The sequence below is a fragment of the Lissotriton helveticus genome, chromosome 12 (assembly GCF_964261635.1).
Source record: "Lissotriton helveticus chromosome 12, aLisHel1.1, whole genome shotgun sequence".
Classification (NCBI taxonomy): domain Eukaryota; kingdom Metazoa; phylum Chordata; class Amphibia; order Caudata; family Salamandridae; genus Lissotriton; species Lissotriton helveticus.
In genome coordinates, this window is record NC_136073.1 from 154,819,576 (window position 1) to 154,843,864 (window position 24,289).

Consider the following 24,289-nt stretch of genomic DNA (forward strand, 5'->3'; position numbering starts at 1 on the left):
CTGGTCAGATCAATTGGGTTCCCTAGTATTCTCAATATTAGCTCACTTCATCCTCCTAGAGGCCTTATGATACAATGTATTACTTAAAAACAAACTTAATATTACCTTTACCCAGAACTATGACTCTCACTGTACTGACAATCACACTTGCACATGTCCATGGGAAGGTTGCAAGATCCAACAGAAACTGGCAGCAAATGGAATTGGGCAAAGAGTGCAGGTAAATGAGCAAACTTTCCCCATGGAACCGCAATAGGGTCAGATTGGAAACCATAGTCAGCCCAAGCAAATGTTCAAACTTGCTCTACAATTCAGGAGGCTCTGCCTAGAATGCAGTAGGGGGCTTTCATGGCTGGGCCTCGATAAATTATTAGCTCGTAGCCTGGAAGAGGACAGCATTAGTCCATTACAAAAGTTAGCACTGGGAGCTCCACGGTAGCCAGTTACATTAGGGAAAGTACAATAACCACTGTTTTAGACCTAGATTCACTCCTGAGGCAGAAGCTGGGAACTGTGTTGTTTTGTACCTATGTACCTTTAAATCTTAAATTTAATTTGGCAATTTGCTAACCTTTTAACTTATCGCCGCATTCACCCCTCTCACTCAGCCGAGTAGGTGCTGAGCTGCTACACGCCCACGGAGGCTGCCAGACTAAACGAACGGCCATCTTGGGGAGGTACGCAGGGTAGCGGGTTAGTCTTTGTGACGCGCTCTGCGCCAGCATAAAAGAAACCGAGTATGCCTCCGCGCAGCAGACGCACCGTCAACGCGCCAAAGGAAAGCCCGTCTGCGCCCGTCCGTGCCAGGGCGGGCCCAGGGTCCAGAACCCGGTACAAACTCCCACCGGGAAGTTTAGCTACAATAAGGAGCAGCTTCTGGGGCTTAGAGGGGAGAGAAATACTAGGTGTTCACATATCTTGTCTTTTGGAAAAGCACAGAACTCTTGCCCTCGCTGCAATTTTGAATTTATACCTCTTGAACTTCCCCAGTCAAAAATTGTTAAAGAAAAGTCATATTCTCTAGCACTTCTTAACTGTCGCTCCCTTCCCAAGCACGCAAGTGAATTATGCTTGTGTCTAGAAGAAAGATGCCCGATGTAGTCCTACCTCCTAATTACGCCATTATTAGACAAGATCGGGATAGTGGTCGGGGTGGGGGGATTGCAATTATTTATAAAAATAGCTATAGCTGCAGGTCAACTAGCTGCCTTCTTTCAGAGTGTGAGAGGGTTTCTTTTGCTATCAGTTTCTCCCCTACCTGTACCTTCTCAGGGATTCTGTTATATCATCCACCTGGAGCACACGCCAATTTCTGCAATGATCTTCCAGACATGCTATAAACTGCACCAGTCTTACCCCTAATTTTTCTGTTTTGGGTGATTTTAATATTCACCTCGATAAACCTGATACCCCCGCCTCTCAAGACCTTATGGCAGGTCTAGAGGTGCTCCATCTAAAACAAATTGTCACCGGCCCTACACACAAAGCAGGTCATCCGCTCGATCATTTTTTCACCAATCTTGATAATATTATTTTGAAGGACTCAGTTATCGTATCTTGGTCAGACCATGTCCTTTTATCTTTTAGTTGGTCCCCTTCTGATCGGGAACAGCCCATCATAAAGACAAAAAAACTGAGTCGCATTTGGTCCAAGATTCCAGTTAAAAACTGGGTAGCGAACCTTAATATTTCTACTCCGGCATTCTGCTGTAACCCTATAATGGCAAATGCTTTTTTTAATAATTGGTTGGAGTCCTCTTTGGACCTTACTCTTCCTAAGACAGATCTTTGTCATCGCATTGGCACTAACAAAAAAGCGTGGTATACTGTTGAATTAAGATCGCTTAAACAAGCCTGCAAGCAGTCTGAAAGGAAATGCAGGGAGGACTTCTCCGAAGTCAGTAAGGGCAATTATAGATCTGCATTGCGGATTTATAAAAATAAAATAAAAACTGCACAAACTAGCTGTTATCAGGAGAAGATAGCCTCGGCCGCCAATTCTCCTAGGGAAATTTTTAAATCCTTGGTCACCCCTCCTACCCTCTCACTGAGCCATTAAATGCACAGAAACGTGATGAGTTAGCACATTCTTTTGCTACTAAGGTTGCCAATATCTATTCGTTGTTTCAGCATGTGGAGCCTAAATGACCTTCCCCCCATTCGACCTTCATGCAGGATTGGTGGAATTTGCTCTGCTTGATTTATCCATTCTGCAGCGACTCTTGGGGAATCTTAAGTCTGGCTCCCCGGCTGATGCCGCTCCCCCCTCTATCCTTAAGTTGGTCTCGGAAACTGTTGCCCCAGTTATCTGGGATGTAATTAACTCCTCTCTTGCAGCCGGGTTGGTCCCGCCGTTATGGAAATAGGCAAGAGTGAAGGCACTTTTAAAGAAACCTAATTCAGACCCTGAGGACTGGGCGAACTACCGTCCCATTTCTCTGTTACCAGGTATAGGTAAACTGGCTGAAAAGCATGTTAATTCTTTATTATCAACATTTGTTGAGAATAATAAAGCCCTGCACCCCACCCAGACGGGCTTTAGATGCAAGCAGGGCACGGAGACGGCCCTTATTGCCGTAGTTGAAGAAGCTAGGAAAATCGTGGATTCTGGAAGCTCCGCTGCCATTATTTTGTTAGACCTCATCGCAGCCTTCGACACGGTAAATCATTCTATCATGATTCAGAGACTGAGCGACGTGGGGGTATCAGGAATGGCCCTTAAGTGGCTGCAGTCCTTTCTCATGGACAGAACTTTTGCTGTGTTTGAGGATGAGGCAATTTCAAAACAGATCCCCCTGCAGTACGGCGTTCCCCAAGGATCCTCATTAAGCCCTACCCTGTTTAACATCTACATGAGGCCCTTGGCTGAGGTGGTACTTCCCTGGGGGGTCCAGTTGGTCACCTACGCCGATGATACCCAGTTGGCGGTCTCCCTTTCCCGGCATGATACACATGACAATAACCTTACTTCCTGTTTAACCAAAGTACTTGAATGGATGGATTCGTCCTTTCTTAAACTTAATGGCTCCAAAACCGAAATTATGATGTTAGGACATATGGCTCCTACCAATTTATATCCTTGGTGGCCTAGTTGCCTTGGCCTGCCTCCCTCCCCAAAAAAACCAAATTAAGAGTCTGGGTGTATGGCTTGATCCTAATCTTAGTTTTCTTGTACAATCTCGTAAGGTTGCTGGCACCTGCTATGGCCTGATTAGACTGATAAGGAAGATCCTGGGTCTCCTTCCTTTTGAAGCCAGGCGTCTTCTGGTTCAGTCACTTATTTTATCGCGTCTTGATTACGCGAATGCAGTCTATCTGGGCGCTCCTCAGAGAACTATCAATATCCTACAGATTGTTCAGAACTGCGCTGCTAGGCTGTTAATGGATGTCCCTACGCGGGGTTCGGCCAAATCAGCCCTACATCAGTTGCACTGGCTGCCAGTGCAGCAAAGGATCTGGTTCAAGGCCATGTGCACTGTTCATAAGTCCATTTCTGACAACGGACCGGCCTTGATCCAGCCTATGTTTCAACTCCATCAGATCACCCGGACTCTTAGATCGAACCATAATACATTTCTGACAGTCCCTAGGATTAAAACGGGATCGTATGGGTGGCCAGCGTTTTTCATTTCATGCTGCAAAACTCTGGAACCAGCTCCCCGACTCCATTCGGTTGGAACCTAACTATCTCAGCTTCAGGAAATCGTTGAAAACCTTCCTTTATCCCTGAACAGTGAGGAATGACTAGGTGTCTTGACGGGCTGGGATGCCCCCGGGTAGCCATGCGCTATATAAATGCGTATTGATTCATTCATTCATTAGAGAAATAAGATGAAAACGAATAGTGAGTAATTTAAAGGCTGCAACTAAAATAATTTAAGAAAACTAAATACATCACGGAAAGGGGACTTAAGTGAGTACAGTTCTACACTGTCTTGTACTATGGAAAAGTCAAGCTCACTTGATAGCCAGGTGCTTGGACTAAGGGAATGACCTGTGCTCATGTTGTGTACTGAGGGCAGGGAAGCAGGTTTTGTTAACAATTGTTTGCAGCCTGACTATTATTTTTGCACCCCTTAACAAAACCATTTCTTTGCCAGATCCTGAAGCCAGCATTGGAGAAGCGCCGGCGTGATCGGATCAATGAGAGTTTAGAAAAGCTAAGGATTCTGTTACTTGAGAGCACCAGGAACCCGGTGAGTGCACACATACATACCACCAGTGGTCTAAGTCTGCGCAGCTGACGTGCATTTCATACCACAAGCCTTGATATCACTGCATTATTTGGTTACTAAAGTGCCCTTATGACAACATAAGTTAAATGTCACCATTTAACTTATGCCCTTATGACAACATAGGTTAAATGTCACCATATAACTTATTATCTTACAGAACACCACATTTTAGTGGTAATTCGAGAACCTCACTCTCATTGACTTTTAAAGGGACAATACCTTCTAGAATGTATTGCTATCAAATGAATGCCCAGGACTGCAGTATAGTGTTCATACTGATGTGGAGGCTTCTGGTGACCTCAATATGTTACAAAAATATTGGGCATACTATACCATAACAAGCTCAGATATTGAACTCACATTTTATTTCAGATGTTTAGGTCTTGTCTGAGACAGCAGATGCACTGCTGCTTGCAAGACATTTTGTCTACAGGTTAAGATTGGTTGGCTTCATTGCCACTCATTTGCTTGCTTTCTATATGCTGGTGTGTAAAGAATTCACTTCCCTTCTTCTATTTGTCCCTCCCCTGGAGCATAGCCAAATTACTTGTATTTATCCACAGCTCTCTTAATCGGGAGCAACTATTTTCTTTTTGTCCAAGCACAAAACTTGAGTGCCTATCTTTTCTAGCAGTCTCACATGCGTGCTTGTCCTCCATGTTGCTGTGCTCCTATTCCTTCTTCATGTTGCTTTGCCCTCCTTGTTTTTTTTTTATTGCTTCCAAGAAACCAAGTAGCAATATTGCTTCACAAGCTCCATAAGGAGCCCCTTTATGTTATCTTAACAGGTTTAAGTACTTAATTGTCATGGTATGCTGCATAGGAGCAGGTAACAACCTCACTTAGAAAATAATTTTCTTTCCCTCAATACCAACACGCAACAGCAGCACTTTTCCTGTTTTATTCACAAGGAAGGACGGGATGTGGCCTGATATCAAGAGTGATGAACTAGGGCATGACATACAAGTCTGGGCATCTGCTCAACATTCTGTGATACTGGACAAATCACATCATTTTTCTATTACTAACAAAAAGCAAAATGAATCTGACCTCTTGTAATGCAATCTGATGATCATGTAAAGCACTCTAATGCGATTATGCTGAGCTTGCACTACATAAAAACGCAAAACAGCAACAAAAAATATATGTATACATACATATCTATCGATATATGTGTATACATATACATACATACACATATATAGACACACACACACACACAGCAAAACGTACACCATGGAAGACCCACTGCATCAGTGCTCGCTATTATAATGTGTTTTCTTTTCTCTGAGACAGTTCTTAAAACGTACTTGCTGGGTGGTCTTTTTTTCACTTCTGATGACCCACACTACAGCCTTTATCCTGAAGCCAACACTTTATAAACAAGCATTGGCAAAGCCAATAGGTTTTATGTGAGACCTATTGTCATCGTTAATTTAGCTTTTAAACATGTTACACAGCAGCATGGCTGCTTTGCAACATGGCTTAAAGTAAATAAAAACAAAAGCAAGTTTTTTGTTAAAAATAAGAGTTTAAGGATTCCTGCGAAAGTACTTGTGGGAATTGCAGCGCTATACGTGAGCAGCCACGGGACAGGTTGTGTTAGTGGATGGGCATGAGGATCGTGCTCTGGCAAGTCTTCAGGGACAAACAATGAAAGGTGTCAAAACATTGCCAGAGTGCTGAGATGCTGAGAATTCCTGTTTAATGGATACACCCCAAATAATTATCAAAACACCAGAAGTGGAACCTGCAAAATAATATTTTAATTTTACACATATATGCCCATAATCTGCTAGCTAGTTAAGAAGGGACTTAGATTGGACCAAAAGGAAGACCCCAAGTAATACCTGGGATCAACTGACAATTAATGTGTCCAACTAAAAGAACAGTAATAAATGCTTTGATGAATCACAAAACAAAAAGGAAATTATAATCGGCCCAGTTTAATAAAAGCTACCACAACTGTACATGAAAACAAAATGTTCATGGGATTCACCTGCCTTGCACCAACGAAGATGGTGACTCCCACTGCCAAAGAGAGCATCCTAGCATTCACTACCCACAATACTGCTCTGACGATGCTTTTGTCCAGCGCCGCCTCAGAAAGATTAACGTCTGTGACTGGCGCGCGAAGAGTTGCACTTCTACTGGCCAATTCAAAGCATCTCTTGGTAGAATGGATTTGCCATTGGAGTGGACAAATGGTGGCGACCTGGCTAACATGAATCCTCCGTAAATATGCAGTAGAAAATGAGGGACCAAGTGTGGGCAATGTTTGCCCACATAAAATGTGGCCACGCAGTACAAAGCTGATGGGAGCTTCATGTTGTGACAACGGACAGCACAGGAGTCCACCCACTGTCTATAATCAAAACAAGATGGCTGGCACTCCTTTGGCATGCAAAATTGAAATGCATTCCCATTATGTGCTCAAAAGCAGCCCTGGCAATCGTGTTCTTTTCCTCTGCATATGACGGGTCCAAGCTACTGTAAGGGGTTGACGAACGAAGGCTGACAAGCTGGGAGGACTCGAGAGACCAAAGGCCACCCCAATTTTTTTTTTTTTATTTATATTTAAATTGCATTTTCTAATTTGAGTTCATGCTCGGGCCTGTGGCTAAATAGGTCTTCTCTGAAGGGCGTGTAGGGGGTTTGAACCTGTGACCACAGCTGTGAGGGCAACTCGTGTGATCACCACATGGGCTGAGTGCAGGTGATGTATGTTGTGAGCATATTGCTAGCGGGGAAGCTGCTGCCAGAGGAGGGGGGAGGACACTTACCCATAGAGCAACCAGACAGGAGTAGAACTCTAAAAGAGCTATTTTCTCTCACAGGACCACATTGCCGCCCTGTGTTATTTTTCCGTTAATCGGCTCTCCCATGAGCCCTCCGAATGACCGAATTGTCGCTCCTTCACAATTTTCCCCTGACGGCTCACCTGTGAGCCCAACAGCACAGGTAAAGTCCTGCCCAAAGCCCACCAATTCACCTCGTAATGAACTTATACACCTTCTCATTTTACCACTTTTTCCACAGTAACTTTTCCCTCGCTTCACGGACGTTATATTCCTAAAGAGACCGCAAGCCAGGCTCTATCCTTAACCAAGGTCAGTGGCCGTGCGATTTCTATATGCATGCCTCATATGTGTGACCGGTTTTCTCATTATGCACGTCTTTTAAGTTGTACCGGCACTCAGCAATTAAACACCGATGCAAACCGGTACACATAGGTTCACTCACGGCTACCTAGCTTCGGCCTAATTCGCATGAATCCGCCTTACTCCATTCTGTGGAGCCACACCTCTCGCATTAGCTATAGACTCACGTACCTTCAGTATTATCAGACAGATCGGTTCCATCACGTGCACTTCGCCTCCAAAACGGACAGAGGAATGCTCACTTTTTGCTCACCCTTGGATACATTCTTGAGTCTCTCTCACCAACAGCCCACCATCTCTTGGAGTTCACACACCTCCAGGCATTGTGCTACTTCACCCTCCCATGCTCCCACGCATGGGTCACAGCAAATGTTCCCTCTGTCGTAGTCCCACTAGCACTTACTTGCATGGTGCTACAACAGCCAGTAGTTTTAAGCCTAGTTTACTCTCCTCAAAAATTCTCATAGCAATTCTCTCTGCCTTTCTATTTTTTCCCCCCTTCTTTCTCTCATAGGCAGTATGTTACACTCGGGCATGTAATCGTACCGTCCTGATGATGATCCCATTACCCCTCTGAAAGGGATCGATACATCGTCGACCTAAGAAACATATTCACACATTAAACCACTGCATTAAAACCAGTGCGAATATTGTTTTCGGAAAGCTTGTCACTGATTATCACTGATTTTAAGCCTCTTTCGTCTTTTTGCCTGAAATACTAAATGTTCAAATGTATTTGTACTTTGTTTTGTGTGTAGGATGCAGGACTGTGTCCGACTCTATTGTTGCTTGTTCTTAAATATGTTTAACATTCCTTTGATTCATCAAATTGTCTATCCGGATGGACAACCTGAAATATAGTACTAATCTTGGACTATATTTATTAGTGTGATATAAATGTCGTTTAAGGACCACTGTTTCTAATACAAAGGAGTGGAACAGCGGCAGCACTGGCGGTAGCCGCCACCGCAGTTAGCCACGAGCACCGGAGTGACGGCACCAGGGAGCCTTACATAGCACAAGGGCTAGAACAGCTAACCTGTGCGGAGCTCAGCGTGTCTCACTGCTGCGGGTCCTGAACTTAGGTGTGTGTCCGATGGGAAGCTGTGGTGGCCGAGGTGCAGGATGGGCTGCATTGTGTGCACTAAGGATAAAGAGAGGCAGAACGTGCACGATAAACTCACTTGCTCAGATAAAATAGGTTGGAAGTGAACGAAAAGGAGTACTTAGGCCATGGGACAATGAAAAGAAGAACACATGAAGAACAGAAAATAGCATGCTATAACCAATAGAGATGAAAAAAAGTAAGTGCAAAGCACAAAAACGAATGAAAAGTAAGTACAGGAATGTAAGCCCCTTTTAAGATTCATATTAAATTCAAGAGATTTCAAAAGCACAGCCCAAGCGCTGTTCAGGAGAAACCCAAAAACACACTTTTTCAAATTTCAGCCTAGTGTTCTTTAAAGCTATATGCGATTCATGCTTCCATTTCATCCATAAGTGCAACGTTTCAGTCCTAACAAAAAAAAACATAGACGAGCCTTAAATCCAGTCATTGGTTGTTAATAGCTAATATATGTTACTTGCAAACAAAAATGCTACATATGAAGTTGAAAAAAATCATAAATGGTGAACGTCAGCACTGCTTGCAACAATATCTCTCTCCTTGCCTGTCAAAGTTTCTTAAACCTGAAAACTCAGATTTCTAAAAATTAAATTCTGCTGCATGCACCAATAACCACCCACAGTCACACACTAAAGTACCACAATTTGTTCACAAACATATTTAATGTAGCAAGACCTGCTGTCTTCAAGATATTAAATACATCGTAAAGAACGTAACAGCTCACCTAATAATGTATTCAGGTATCAACATAACTGTCACTTGGAAGAAAGAAATTGTGACAGCTACTAGAGTATTCACTTTTATTTAAAACAGTGTTGATTTATCACCCACTGGAAAATATACAGAGCAACAGTGTGAAAAATACACATATCCATAGTTAGAACAAAAAACTTGAATAATGTTGTAAAAAGATACCATCACTGGAAATATGCCACAGGGTTTACAAAAAGAGAAGGCGAGAAATTCTGCACCTGTCAAATTACATTAATACTTTAAATGGTAAACTTTCTTCAATTCTGCATACTTTGCCAATTGAGGATATTTGTTATTTTATTTTGTATGTGTTACTGGGTATTTGAGTAAATAATGACATTTTGAAATTTCTCATTACTTGAAACGTTTCAAACAAATTTCAACTTTCGCAGTGTGAATCTTTTCTGTTTTCACATGCTGTGCATTATTCCACCATCTAGTGGTTATGTACAGAATTGTCTTCGAAAATGTTTTATTTTTCTACTATTTTTAGGTCTCGCCTGTCGATGCGCATGCGCATCGAGCAAGCGAGACTATAGGGGCTCATCCACACTTTATCTAACTTGCAAGGAATCGTGGCGATTCCTTGCAGTGCCCGTGACTTTTAAGGTCAATGCGCATGCGCATTAAGCTTATGCGCATGCGCATTGACCTTAAAAGTCACGGGCGCGTGCATGTCCGTCTTTGTTTACCCGCTCCGCCCCCTCCCGCCGTGTCGCCTTGCCTACTCTCTTCCACAGCCTCCCCCAGCTCCGCCCCCTCACTACTTGATTGCACGGCCGCTAGGCCGTGCCTCCCCTACTCTCCTCCCCCCTCCTCCTCTCCTCCCCTGCCTGCCTGCCTGCCGCTAGCCTTGTTGATGCTTGTTAAACGCTGCCTTCCTGCTTGGCGTCTGGCTGACGGCGCTCGTCACGTTCCTTCTGATTGTGGTACAGCAGGGGCTGTGTAGGAGGCGAGCGGGACTGACAGCTTTCTCGCTTCTGAAGAGTAGCACGTAGATCCCACCCTGCAAGGTTGTCATCTGCTGTCCAGGACTCTCTTTAATTGTTGCTTTTTTTCCTGATGGGACTTGGCCCGAGGTAGATGTGGGTCTGGATGGGAATCGCAAGGCGATCTAGCGCTGCCTTGGGGCTCACTGCGCCCAGCGTTCTTGGTCTCTTGTTCAGTCTCCCTGATCGACTGGATCTTTTTCTTCAGCTTCTACGGCCATATCATGGCAGAATCCGTTCCCTTGACTGCTCTTCTTTCCAATCCCCCGTCGACACTCGTCGTCTCACTCTGAAGCTGTATATTCTGTCTCTGTTCCCACATCTGATCACGACCTCCGGGCAGTCATCCTTTGTTGCTGGCTCGCTTTTCTAGCGCTGCTGCTCTGCATGCTTCTTTGCGCATCCGTTCACCCTCAGTTTCAGCGTTTGCCTTTCCCTGTGATTGAGCGCATCCTCCGGTCCATTCCCAGCACAGGTCATTCTCCATCTTACACTCGCACAATAGGCCTCCCTCGCTTCTGCCAGTGCACGCCGGTCTCCCTGCCCTCTCACTGCGCGCATCTCGCATTTCTGTCTGTGTGCTACTTTACCAGCGCAGTTTCCCTCTGCCCTGTGCTTCCCAGTCAGTGGCGCTTCTCCCTGCCTGTGGTGTGTGCTTCCCTGTCAGTGGCGCTCCTCCCTGCCTGTGGTGTGTGCTTTCCTGTCAGTGGCGCTTTTCCCTGTCCTGTGCGCTTCCCTGTCAGTGCCACTTTTCGATTCCCCATTGCATGCACTGCATGGTCAGTACCGCTTTTCCCTGCCCTATCAATAACGCTTCTCCCTGCCTTGTGGTGTGCGCTAATCTGTCAGTTCCCTTTTCTCCCGCCCTGTAGTGTGCGCTGCCCATTCTCCCTGCCCTGTGTTGTGCGCTGTCCTGTCGGGATCCCTGCTCCCTGCCCTGTGTGTTGCCCTGTCGGTGCCCCTTCTTCCTGCCCTGTGGTGTGTGTACTGCCATGTTTGGGGTATTTGTTTCTGACCTATGGGGTGCATTGCCCTTCCGTAAGTCCCCCTTCTCCTTGTTTCTGCTGGAAGTGTGTGCTTCAAACTATTAGACCTGGCTGCGGTAATCACATTTTGCAAGCAGACACTTGTTAAAGTGGCAGCTTTCCTGCCATACCAACCTTTCGTAGTTACATTGTAGGGAGGCTGTGATGCATGAAATGAAAAGCAAGTCAGAAAAGACATTACTCAATTCCAATATAAATAATTGTATTTACTACTGAGCGAAGGTGGTCTAGGGGCGCCAAAGGTCGCAAGAAGCTATCGGGCATCCTGCAATCGGCCCATGATAGAGCGGGGCAGAATGGAGTCCGATAGCATTGGTGTATAGATCAAACATTATTAGGTACGCAAATAAAAAGATGGCTATGCAAAAAATGCCGCAGCTGGGACTTATCCGGTGACTGGGACCACTCCTACACATGGGAAGATCTGTACGCAGAATGGGAAATGATAGTGTCTCTGGTTGTAGAATTGTGTTTTTGATGAGTGATGAAACCATTCTAAAAGCTGGAGTTTCTCACTCCCAGAAGGAGAACAATATTGATATCAGATGAGTCTCTGGTTCCTCTGCTTGCATGCTACTTTCGCGGCTCCTTTGATGTGCGTCCATTTGCCACCAGCCACTTAGCCACTTAGCCAATTTGTGTGCTGGCGCGCGCCGCCTCTGCTGCCAGGCTTCAGCACACCAGGCTGCACACCCCTCACCCCCCAGTCACTTCATCCGCGCCCACTTCACACGCGCTCTGCAGGTCATAAACAGGACCATCTGCTCCACTCCCAGCACTGCATGACCATCTTCAAAGCAAGCTTGTAACACGAGCTGCCCTCAGACGTTCCAAGACACACTTTTAATGCTTCTGAGGTCGATAACATGAGCCCCGTTGCATTGACACACACTGCCCTCACACACACAAGTTACTGTCACACACACACACCCTCAACCCCTCACCCTCACTCACCCTCACCCTCACTCACCCTCAACACCTCACCCTCACTCACCCTCAACCCCTCACTCACCCTCAACCCCTCACCCTCAACCCCTCACCCTCAACCCCTCACCCTCCCTCACCCTCACTCACCCTCACCCTCACTCACCCTCACCCTCACTCACCCTCAACCCCTCACCCTCACTCACCCTCAACCCCTCACCCTCACTCACCCTCAACCCCTCACCCTCACTCACCCTCAACCCCTCACCCTCACTCACCCTCAACCCCTCACCCTCACTCACCCTCACTCACCCTCAACCCCTCACCCTCACTCACCCTCACTCACCCTCAACCCCTCACCCTCAACCACTCACCCTCAACCACTCACCCTCAACCACTCACCCTCAACCACTCACCCTCAACCACTCACCCTCAACCACTCACCCTCAACCACTCACCCTCACTCACCCTCACTCACCCTCACTCACCCTCACCCACCCTTACCCACCCTCACCCTCACTCACCCTCACCCTCACTCACCCTCACCCTCACTCACCCTCACCCTCCCTCACCCTCAACTCCTCACCCTCACTCACACTCAACCCCACACCCTCACTCACCCTCACTCACCCTCAACCCCTCACCCTCACTCACCCCTCACCCTCACACAGTGCAATAGGTCTCAGACCATTTCAGTTACAGCTTTAAGAAATGTTTATGGCTTTTTTTATTTGTAATTCTTTAGCATTGGCTACAGGAAACAAAAATGCTAAACATTTACAAAAAAAACCCATAAACAATTCTAAAAGCACTAACTCTAATGGTGCGAGACCTATTGCATTTCCAATGCTTGTTGTGTTTGTGGGCATCGATGTACCTCCATTTGGCCCACTTGTGATGTTGTTGTGCTTCCTCCGGAAACTCCCACTTTTGGTCGCCATCTTCAGAATCTTTTTTTCTGCAGTTGGGTCTGAATGTATGCAGGAGGATCTCTAAGAACTGGAAGAAGAAAGTTATCGGAAAACCAGAGAAAAAGCATGGAAATCAACACCGGAGAGAAAGAATCATCAGGGGAAGATACCGATAGAAGTTCTGTGAGCAGAACAATGTATTTTAATCAATGGCCATGGAAAATGCGCGTGCAGCGGGCCCCCTGTACTTGGCGATGGAGAAGACAATTTCCATTCTGCAAGAACTATCATCACAAGTTCGCAAAGAAAGACCAGCACCCAGTCTGCAACCTCTGCCTACCAGTGGACCATCGCAGAAAGTATTTGTCGCGAATACCCAGGTTAAGACAGCAACACAGAGTAGCCCACCATAACATGACAAGCCTACATACAACACTATCTCTGTAAGATTTGGGCCGGTCTAGTGAGGAGAAGGAGCAGAATGTCGCCGAAGGTCCAGAAGGGGAGGTTGAGGCGGAGGTCTAAAACACAGATGCAGAGAAAATAGAGGTAAGGGACATAGCATCCTTAAAGCCGGTGGCTAGATCCCAAAAATCAGAGGCTAAGACCTCGAAGACTGTGACGGTGGCAAAACTCTCAGCAACCGCAAACAATTCCAGAGAAAGAGACACCCTCGGATCATTCAAATAGGACACCACAGTGGTACAGACCTCTGAAAGATCCAAGACATCCAAGGACGGTCGAGGGCAAGATGTTTCAGCATCGAAACAGGAGAGGTCTAAATCCAAATGCCACAGCTCTACAGCCAATACCAAGAGGCAGAGATTGTAAGGAAAAGGACAAGGCTTGAGGCCGAAATGGCTAATATCCTACAAAGCAAAAAAGATTTTGATGAAAGTCTTACAAAATATCGTATACCAAGCAAGTTGATGTCCAAAGAGCAAGCAGACTAAGATCTTGAGTAAATTGAGCCTCCTCAAATGCCTGAGCCTCAAGAAGAGCAAGAGGAGGAAACCTTTGAGGAAGAAGGGAATGGACAAGTACAGCAATACTCAGAGGCTTCAGAGTACCAAGAACTTGACTGGCAAGAACTAGAAACAGACTCACCAATAGAAGGGGTAGACACCTACTCTTCAAGACAGTAACCACCTGTAGACATTGGTGTATATAACCAAGTTATAAAGAAGACAGCTGATAAATATGGAGTGCAACTAGAAGAGGAAAAGCCACAATCTTGTTTTCTGTTGGAAACTCTATCAACTCAGTCAAGGAGTCAATTCTTACCAATGCTCCCAAGTGTCTTGGACCATCGGAAAGCAGTCTTCACTGAACCAGCTACATGTAATGCGGGGGCACCCAGGGCGGAGAAGAAATACAAGCATTCTTTGAAAGACCCTAACTACATAAAAGGAACTGTTCCAGCAGACTCCATAATAACTTCTACGACCATGGAGGGAAGTCCATGTCCTAAGCACCTCAGGACCTCCTCTAGATAAGGAGAGCAAGAGGATGGCCCTCATGGGATGGATAGTGGAAAAGTGTGCGGCAACCCAGTGGCAAATAGCCAACTCTACTGCTATATCACCATGCCTATCAACAGAGGAAGACAATTGGTGAGTTAATGAAACACCTGCCAGAGCAGTATCAAAGAAGTGCAGTTTACTTAGTGGCAAAAACATCGCAAACACCTGCCTAAAATTGGCATTTGATGCAGCCGAAACTTTAGGAAGACAAGTGATCACAGAGGCGCCACGCCTGGCTAAGAATCTCAGGGTTCAAACTGGAGGTGCAATCCTATATGCTCAACGCACCCTTTAACGCACAACAACTATTTGGAAGTGCAGTAGATGACACCCTAAACCAGCTGAAGAAAGATAATGAAACTGAAAAATCAATGACAGCCCTCCAGTTCAGAGGCAACATGCAACGGGGATCAGTCCCATCAAGAAGACCAACAGGAAGGGGAACCTTCCAGTCAGCAACATCCCATCAAAGATACAAACAGTCCTTTCAGGAAGGTAGCCAATCAGGGCAATGTAAAGCCCCAGCTGGCAGTATCAGCAGAGCAAGCAGTTGTTTTGCGGACATCAAAGCAGAAGAGTACAACCACAAAGTGGGGCATGGTGGTCTCCCAGCTAACAAGTGACTTCACACAAATCACGAAAGGCACCCGGAAAAATCACAAACAAAAGTTAAAAAGGATGCAAACAGAACTTCTACACTCAACACCTGTAGGAGGCAGATTATAAACATTTCTAAAAGAATGGATGGAAATCACCGCAGACAAATTGGTTTTAAAACTAATACAATTTGGATATTGCATAGAATTAATAAAGGTACCTCCAAGCAGGACCCCAAAGAAAAGAGTGCATTCAAGACAAGAGACAGCACTCCTACAAATGGAAGTGGAGGAGTTGAAGACAAAGGAGGCTATATAACCAGTTAAAAAATGAGGAAGAAATAAGGGAAACTGCTAAACATACTTCTTAATTCCAAAGATAGATGGGTTGCTCAAACCAATCCTAGACCTCAAATTTCTAAACAAGTTAATAAAGTCTCAACATTTTCAAATGGCCACACAGCTGCAGGAGGCAAAACCACACATTCAAATAGGAGATGTTATGGCCACAACAGAGCCAAGAGATGCCACACATACCCATGAATGAAAACCACAAAAGATTCCTTAGATTAATTGAGATTAAGGAACACTACCAGTTCAAGGCATTAGCCTTTGGCATACAATCTGCACCAAGAGTATTCACAAAGTGCTTGACAACAGTAGCAGCGCACTTATAGAGACAGGGAATACCTGTCTATCCCTACCTGGAGCCCTAGTTGTTAAGAGAAAATTCATACCAAAAATACAAACCACATGTGCAACAAGTGACAACACTATTCCAAATAGGATTCCCCATTCACATGGAAAAGTCCTCGCCAGAATCGGAACAAGAAAAGATTTGGCTGAGCTCAAGATGAAATTCTATAAACAGAAAAGCCTTCCCAAGCTGAGAAAAGAGTAAAGGTGCTCCTGAAGGAGACACAACTCTACTAGAAGCGGCAAGCTCTGACAGTGAGGAAGGTGGGGAAGCTGATGGGAATGATGGCATCTTGCATCCCATTGAAAAGCTATTCCATCCAGAACCAGAATTCTCAAGTTTCACAGCATTACTCCTGAAGACTTAGATTTTGGTCACTTAAAACTACTTTGAAAAATAATGACAGTCCTGAAGGAGGCAAGAAAACCTACAACTAAAACGTTATTCAGCAAAATGGAAAATATATTCTCTGTTGTGCAGAAAAAAAGGATTCCTGAAAAGATTATATTGGGAAAAAGTAATCTTAAGTTACTTAACACACCTACTATTGTGTAAGTTAACCTATCCATCACTAAAGGTAAACTTGGCAGCAATAGTGGCATACACTAAAGGCCACACGGGAAGAAGGTTTTTCACTTCACCAGCCAGCTGTTCTTGGAGGGAGCAAAAAGGATTGCACCACCAAGGAGTGGTCCTGCTCCAGCATGGAATCTAAAATTAGCGATCACACAATTGAGGACATTTTTCAAACCATTACATAAAACCTCCTTAGAAATGCTCACTCTAAATACTGCGTTTTTAGTGGCCAACACTCCTCTATGCAGAGTCAGTGAGTTACAAGCAATCATGTTACAGGAAACATACTATCAGGTACACAAGGATAGGACTGTCATGAGGACAGACCCTCAGTTCTTGCCAAAAGTGATCCCACGGTTTCACATCCATCAAACTATTCAGATACCAAGTTTTTTTCAAAATACAAGGAGACACTTAGAAAGGACATTACATACTCTAGATGCAAGGCGAACAGTAATGTATTATATTGAAAGGACAAATCCTCATAGGAAGAAAAAGCAACTCTGTCATTTAGTAACAGTTTCCTGGGAATACCGGTCACAAAGAACTCAATCACAGGATGGATTGCACAAACAATGCAACTATCCCACAGACATGCAGGTGTGAAACTACAAAAGAGCCCTGGTGCACACTCTGCAAGAAAGAAGGGAGATACCATAGTTTTCCTAGTTAATATCCCACTGCAAAACATTTGTATGGCAGCAACTTGGTCATTAGTGCACACATTCACAAAACATTACTGTGTGGAGATTCAGATGAACAAAGAAGCTCAAGTACGCCAAAGGGTCTTACAACCCTGCTGCGCCTGACCTGCTGCGCCTGACCCAGGACCACCTCGCCTTCAGGAAGAAGCTCAAGACATGGCTGTTCGAGCAGTAGCGGCACCGCCCCCCCCCCCCCCCCCCCCCAAGAGCCTCGAGACCCAATGGGTAGGTAGTGCGCTCTATAAATGTCTTTGATTGATTGATTGACAACATATATCTGCTCATCAAAGCTCATCTTCAACCCAACCACCACTGTAGTAAACGCTGCTACAAAATCAATGCACACCATGTGAATCCAGAAAAGATTCATGCTGTAAAACATTTAATTTCTTACCCATCAGTGTAGTTTTGCAGCTTGAAGAATTCAACCTGCAACCACTAGATGGTGGAAGAATGGACAGCATGCAAATCCAGAAATTCTTCAAGCTGCAAAACTACACCAATAGGTAAGAAACTATTTGTTATCAATTCAATATTTAAATTCCTGAACAATATCAGCGGGAACCATACTTCAAAACAATAGGTTACAATAAATAGAAAATAAACAGTGACAATCATCCAAAGAAACCATCAGTGACACTGCTTACATTTATTAGTCTGATTCTTTTACATTCCACCACTCTAAACATTCAAAGATGACCCTACATATAGAATGCACTGGCACCCATTTCGAAAGGTTTATTTTTAAATTTTTGGTAATTCCACGCAACTGGACATTGGGAAAATTAGAAATGTAGGACTCGTTTTTAAAAAGCAAGACCTGTTGACTTTTCCAGAACTTGTTACAAATAGTTGTGTTTACAGAGTTTATTAGTTAATCTTGTAGTTCACATGGCTGAACGCAATCTCTATTTCTCTCTATAAGCATACCCGCTTAAAATGGAAAATTTATTCAGAAGTTTTCTTTGCAAATTCACCTTTTGTGGAGTTTTGCTATGCATAAGGGTAAGGAATGTTTATGTTGGGAAAATAACTCATAATGGTTCTCACATTTAGGGGGACGGCCCATAAAAATGTGTACCTTAGCTAAGTTGCAAAATTTGCCATGGAATTTTACTAGACAGAAAAATCTTTGCACACGTCAAATAAAATCGTGGTACTTATCAAGGATTCATTTGATTATTGTGAAACGGCTTACAGTCTATACTCATCTGTGCATCATGGATGTCCCCATGGTCAGATGACTAGAGGCTCATCACCGATTGCAGTTGCACTTTTGAACAGAAAGTGCATCCACAATAGCACACACCAAAAGGGTCATTAACAACATCAACCGAAACTCTTCAGTACACACTCCATAACAATTCTGTTCACAAGATTCTTGCACTCACCTCAAAATGTCATTTGAGGAAATAGCACTCCTGACTGAAAACAAGGCTTATTCAGTGGGATGCACCCAAGAAGAAGTACAAGAGCCCTACACTGATGAAATGAAAAATATATGTTAAATTGCATGTGAGGCTGTAAACACACATGCTCTGCACACTCCTGCCATCTAGTCTTGGGTCTGGATAGGTTTCTTCTCTAATCAAATTTGATCAACAATGCATTGCTGATTGACTGAACTCCATTTTGTTTCTGTCCCAACTCTTGCACGGCCCATGTACGGTTGCAGAATATCCTGAAGTTCACAGTCAACTGGATGACAACCAACTCCCTCAAAATTAACCCTGATAAAACCGAGGTACTGGCCATTACCACGAATATTAATCCTTGGAGTGACCTTTTCTGGCCACAAGAACTTGGCCCCACTCCCGAGCCAGCCCCAGTTGTAGAGAGTTTGGGTATAAAAATAGACGCTAAACTCTCCATGTCCCACCAGGTTTCTACCAAGGTGGGTACATGCGTGGGCCTGCTAAGATTGTTACGGAAACTAGCCCCCCTTTTCTCATTTACGACACTCTGTATGTCAGTGTGAGCATTGATTATATCTCACTTAGATTATGGGAATTCTTTGTATGTTGGCCTCCCGGAAAACTCCAGGTAGTCATGAACGACGCGGCCAGACAGATTTTCAGGCTCCCAAGGCAGGCGCTCGCCACCCCCCTATTGCAGCAGCTACACTGGCTCCCGGTCAAGTAGAGAACCAGATTTAAGCGGCTATGCATATCCCACAAAGCCATCCATGGTCAGGCCCCAGCATATATTAAGGAACGCCTGGTAAATTATGTGCAAGGGCGGTCCCTCCGGTCTTCGAATGCAGGTTTGATGGCTTGCCCCCGCTTCCTGACCTCTTCCAAAGGGGGAAGAACCTTCACCACAATGATCCCTCAACCAAGGAAGGAGCTGCCAGCAGGCCTCTGTAAGAAACCCACCCTCTTCCCATTTAGGACAGATAGCCCTCTTCACATTCGCAGACTATGCAAAATGCGCAAACTTCACCTCTACACTCCCACATCCACTATCCAAGGGCAATGCTTTATGGATGCACTGGTCAGGGATATTTGCCTATGCTTTTAAACCTCTCCTTCTGCTTCAGTTTGTGGTTCGGAAGCTCAGGCAAACGTCTCTCACCCTCATTTTGATAGCTCCCACTTGGGCTACACAACCATGGTCAGCCACACTACTCAAACTTTCAGTAGTGCCACATGAGACGCTTCCCCTCATTCTGGATCTTCTCACTCAGAATCATGGAGAAGTCAGGCACCGGTATCCAAAGGAACTGAATCTTGAAATTTGGCTCCCATGTTCATAGAATTCGGTTACCTAAATCTCCCACCAGAATGCATGACCATTCTCAAGGAGGCACATATACCTACAAACGGGGCATGTTGCATTGCAAAGTGGAAACAATTTGTTTTCTACTGCTTTAATAAACACATTGACCCATTTGATACAACTGTTCATAATACTGTCAGATATCAACGGTGTTTACAGACTTCTATACTAATGTACACTTCAATACACCTGCATCGAGCTGCAGAAGCTGTCTACTTGCAAAATAGAACACATTTATCATTGTTCAAGGTACCAGTTAATAGGGCATTCATGGAAGATCTTAAAAGAGTAATTCTCCCTGCACCTGCATGGAATATCAACATTGTACTTACCACACTTATGGTTCCACTATTTGAACCCTTGCATAATTGCCGTCTCCAATTCCTGTCTTGGAAGGTAGTCTTTTTAGTATCCATCACATTTCTTAGACTGATCAGTGAGCTCCAGGGACTAAACTTGGGTGAACCTTTCTTCCAGCTACACAGAGATAGGGTAGTCCTTCAAACAAACCCAAAATTCCTTCTAAAGGTAATTTCTACTTTTCACCAAAGTCAGTCAGTTGAATTATCGGTCTTCTTTTTGCAGCCTGATTCAGTTGCAGGAAGAGACCTTCATACACAAGATGTTAAAAGAGCTTTAATGTACTCTATTCCCAGAACTAACTTTTGTAAAACTAAACAACTCTTTGTGGCTTTTTCACCCTTTCACATAGGTAAGTTCAAATCAGGTATTTCTAGATTGATAATTAAATGTATTCAGACAGGTTATGTTGAAGCTAAAAGAACCTTGCCTACAAGAACTAGCCCCTTGGCTGCGGGGCCAATTCCCCCTGCTGTGCTGGGGGGGAGGGGGCGACGCACAGCACCCCGGTGCACACCCGTTCGTTAGAACGCCCAGCACAGGAGGGGAATTAGCCCCGCACCTGAGCGTTCTAACGGTCATGACGAGCACACGAGAACCGTGGCTCAAGACGAGCTGAGCTCGTCATGAGAATGGGAGGGGTTAAAGCACACCCTACCCGTAAGACAGGAGCATCTATGGCTTTCCTGAGCAATATATCAATAGCTGAGATTTGTAAAGCAGCTACATGGTCAATCCCACACACTTTCACTAAATGTTCTGTGTGAATATATTAACGCACCAACAAGCGAATGTAGGACAGGCAGTGCAATGTACTCTTTTTTAAACAACTGCAACACCCACAGGTAAGCTATTGCTTTTTGGAAGGCACTGCTTTATAATCTATGCAGAGCATGTGTATCTACTGCCACACCTGCCATTGAACAGAATGCATTACTCACCCTGTAAGCATCTGTTTGTGGCATGTAGAGCTGTAGATTCACATGTTCCCGCCCTTCTCCCCAGACACCTGTGGCTGTTGCAGCACCTAGTTACACTATCATATGCACAGTCATCTTTCTACTAACACCAACACACACTCCATTCTCATCCGAGTGTGGGAAAACAATGGAGTCAATGCCCATGTGCAATATTACTGAATGGAGTCACTTTACCTCGTAACTTGAGAGGCTTCTTCAAAGAAAAACAGCTTGCACACATCCAGATCCAACACTAGATGGCAGGAGTATGCAGAGCATGCAAATCCACAGCAATGATTGCCACAAAACGATGCTTACAGGGTAAGTGACATAATCCTTATAAAGCACAATAATGCCTGGAAGCGTCTAGGCACTGACAATAGAGAAGGGAAGTAGTGAGACAAGGAGAAATAAAGGACTAATGATAGAAAAACCACATTTTAAGTGTTTCCCTGATCAGACACATCAAACAAGACACAAGTCTCACTGGCAATATACAACAAAACCTACACCAATTGGAATATATAACGTTACAACACTTATTTTCTATCACATGGCTAAAAGAGTCTCACAGGGTCTACAAGTAGCCCTGAAACCTACACTATGCAAAACAAACAAAAACATTGTTGAGAGGTGGTATTCTATGCTTAACAAATGCTCTTTGGACTTTATTCTACTGATAATGGACTAACTTTCTAGAGTCATCAATGAACTAGAGGAAGAAATTGTGCAAATTAGAACCGAAATTTCAAAAAAGATTTTGAACAGTAGAAAGCCGAAATAAACAAAAACATTCAAATATTCAAACTAAACACCATTGACTACAAATCGGATGAGGTAGACATATAGGCTGAGGTATACTTAAGAAGAGCAACAATGGGAACACTACCAATGAGACCTGTTGGGCCTGGCCCTTTCTGCTGGTTCACCCCCAAAACTTCTGCCCTTTTACCCAACACTTTTTGCAGAATTTATTTTTATTGGCCTACGACTCTATGGATTTTTCATATCACATAAAAAGAGGGGCGATTAGAGGTAGGAGAAATTGGGACTCATCCTCCACGAATCTATCAAATAACCAAAAGAGAATCCCTATTGTCAAAGAAGGAAAAGTGAACCTCTTGTTAGGACTGAAAGGAATTCAAATTAACATCATCCACCTGGGTTGCTCCTTGGTGGCATGCGTCATCATAGGGTTCATCCCTGCTCTCTATGGACAGGGGCCAGCTGCTACCTAAGGAGACGTGGGAGCACTTTATAGATAAAAGGGGTGTTCCTGTACACCTAAAGACCTATGTTGCTTCTAGAGATGAATTGGGTTAAGACTATGAAAAAACTTTAAAAATAACAAGAAAGTGGGACAAAAAAGACTATTTTTCTCTCCTAGTTGATATTCTTAAATCTGAGGACAAATGGGAAATGTTCGAGGTACAATTTCCTGCCATTTCCCTGGTTGGGCGACTAGTTTCAAACCCTACCCCAAAGACTTTTCTTCAGGACCTCAAAGGAGAAAGAATGCCCCCACTCCTAATGTTCTATTCAACTCAAATATAGTGATAAACAAATATATAGAAATTAAAGTTTATACAGCACCTAATCGATCTCTTTAAATCTAACAAATCATGATAGGAGACCGTCACTGGGCCTCATGAGTCCTTTGAGGAGCGGAAGGGACGCATGTAGTCAAACCTTCGTCAAGGCTACTCCCATACCGAAAACCTGACTTGCTCCCTCGAAGCTCCATGGATCTATGCATTTACCACTGCTTGCGTTCTCTGCTTTAAACCTGGTTTAATTATACCCAATTGACAAATTTTGTTTACTTGTACGTCCCTTGTAGAGCGGTATACCATATATCCGGAGCCTGTAAATTAAATGCTACTAGTTTTGAATTTTGTTGTCAATGCAAAAGTTTTAAATGTCACTAAGCACCTTTCACTTCACACACTCACTTTTTTTGGTGTGAGCACTAGAACTATTATCGCAAATAATTGAATGACTCCATTTATGCTATTAATAAATGTGATGTCATTCCAAAAAACCCTTAGTCCCTTCATACATTGCTTACTGAGTCCCGACTGGACTCCCTATGAAAGTGTTACTTCAGATTAAAAACGGCGCTCATTAAACAGTAGTCTAGGCTACCTGATGACCTTTTAGGCCTCCGTTAGACCCTTGTTTCTTTCAACCATGTATACTACCCCTGGTCTTACTACTGGGGCCCCCTTTTTCTTCAAACATATCCTACGTGCAGTGGCTGCACTGCAAGGGTTACCACTTTGTCTAGTGGTTCTCTCTACTTATTACGTATTTAGTACTGCTTCAGCTTAGTCACTTTTTTTTCTAATTCATTTCCCCCACCCCCTTCCCCACAAGGACGTCCGTACCAGTTGTTCCCATCTCCACAGAAGACTGCATTGCCAAAATTATAAGTGGCCCCTCTTTGTTCGAAACCTCAGCACCATCAGTGCCACCAACTGATGCGGCTACAGACAAAACAACAACTTTAGAGCACCTTAAAAAGAAGCAATCCGCACTGGACTGCATGCTCACTGAATATTTAAAAGTGGATATAATACCCTTAGGCCTACAGGTATGGAACACTCCAGCCATCTTCTTGCAAGGCCCTAAATTCAAGAACAGATTCGCTCACATTGGCACTACGTGCTCATGCCATTGGATGGTTTTAGGCATAGACACCGCTCTAAAGCATAGCAAGAAGGAACTTGAGGAAATACAGGAATTAGAAAAGGCTATTCTAGAATTAGACACCCGGTCAGATGCAAAACACCATCTCTGACTTCCATAAGTTCGATCACCACAAGAAGGCAACTAAGGTAACAAGAGACATTAAAAACTATAGTAAAGAAAAGACTTATCCATACCTCAGAGACGACTACTTCAAAAATCCACAAAACATTCAAAGGCAACAGGCAGGCACTTGGGGCAGA

At 44.3% G+C, this 24,289-nt stretch overlaps 1 protein-coding gene across 1 annotated transcript in view; it reads left to right on the plus strand.

Annotated features, from left to right (window-relative positions):
* The window catches only part of LOC144797982 (uncharacterized), a 79,408-nt gene that overhangs the window by 43,637 nt on the left and 11,482 nt on the right, over positions 1-24,289 (plus strand). Inside the window, exon 3 of the mRNA XM_078668781.1 lies at positions 4,101-4,196. Within this exon, the coding sequence (XP_078524907.1) occupies positions 4,101-4,196 (96 nt within the window). The remainder of the gene's footprint in view (positions 1-4,100; positions 4,197-24,289) is intronic.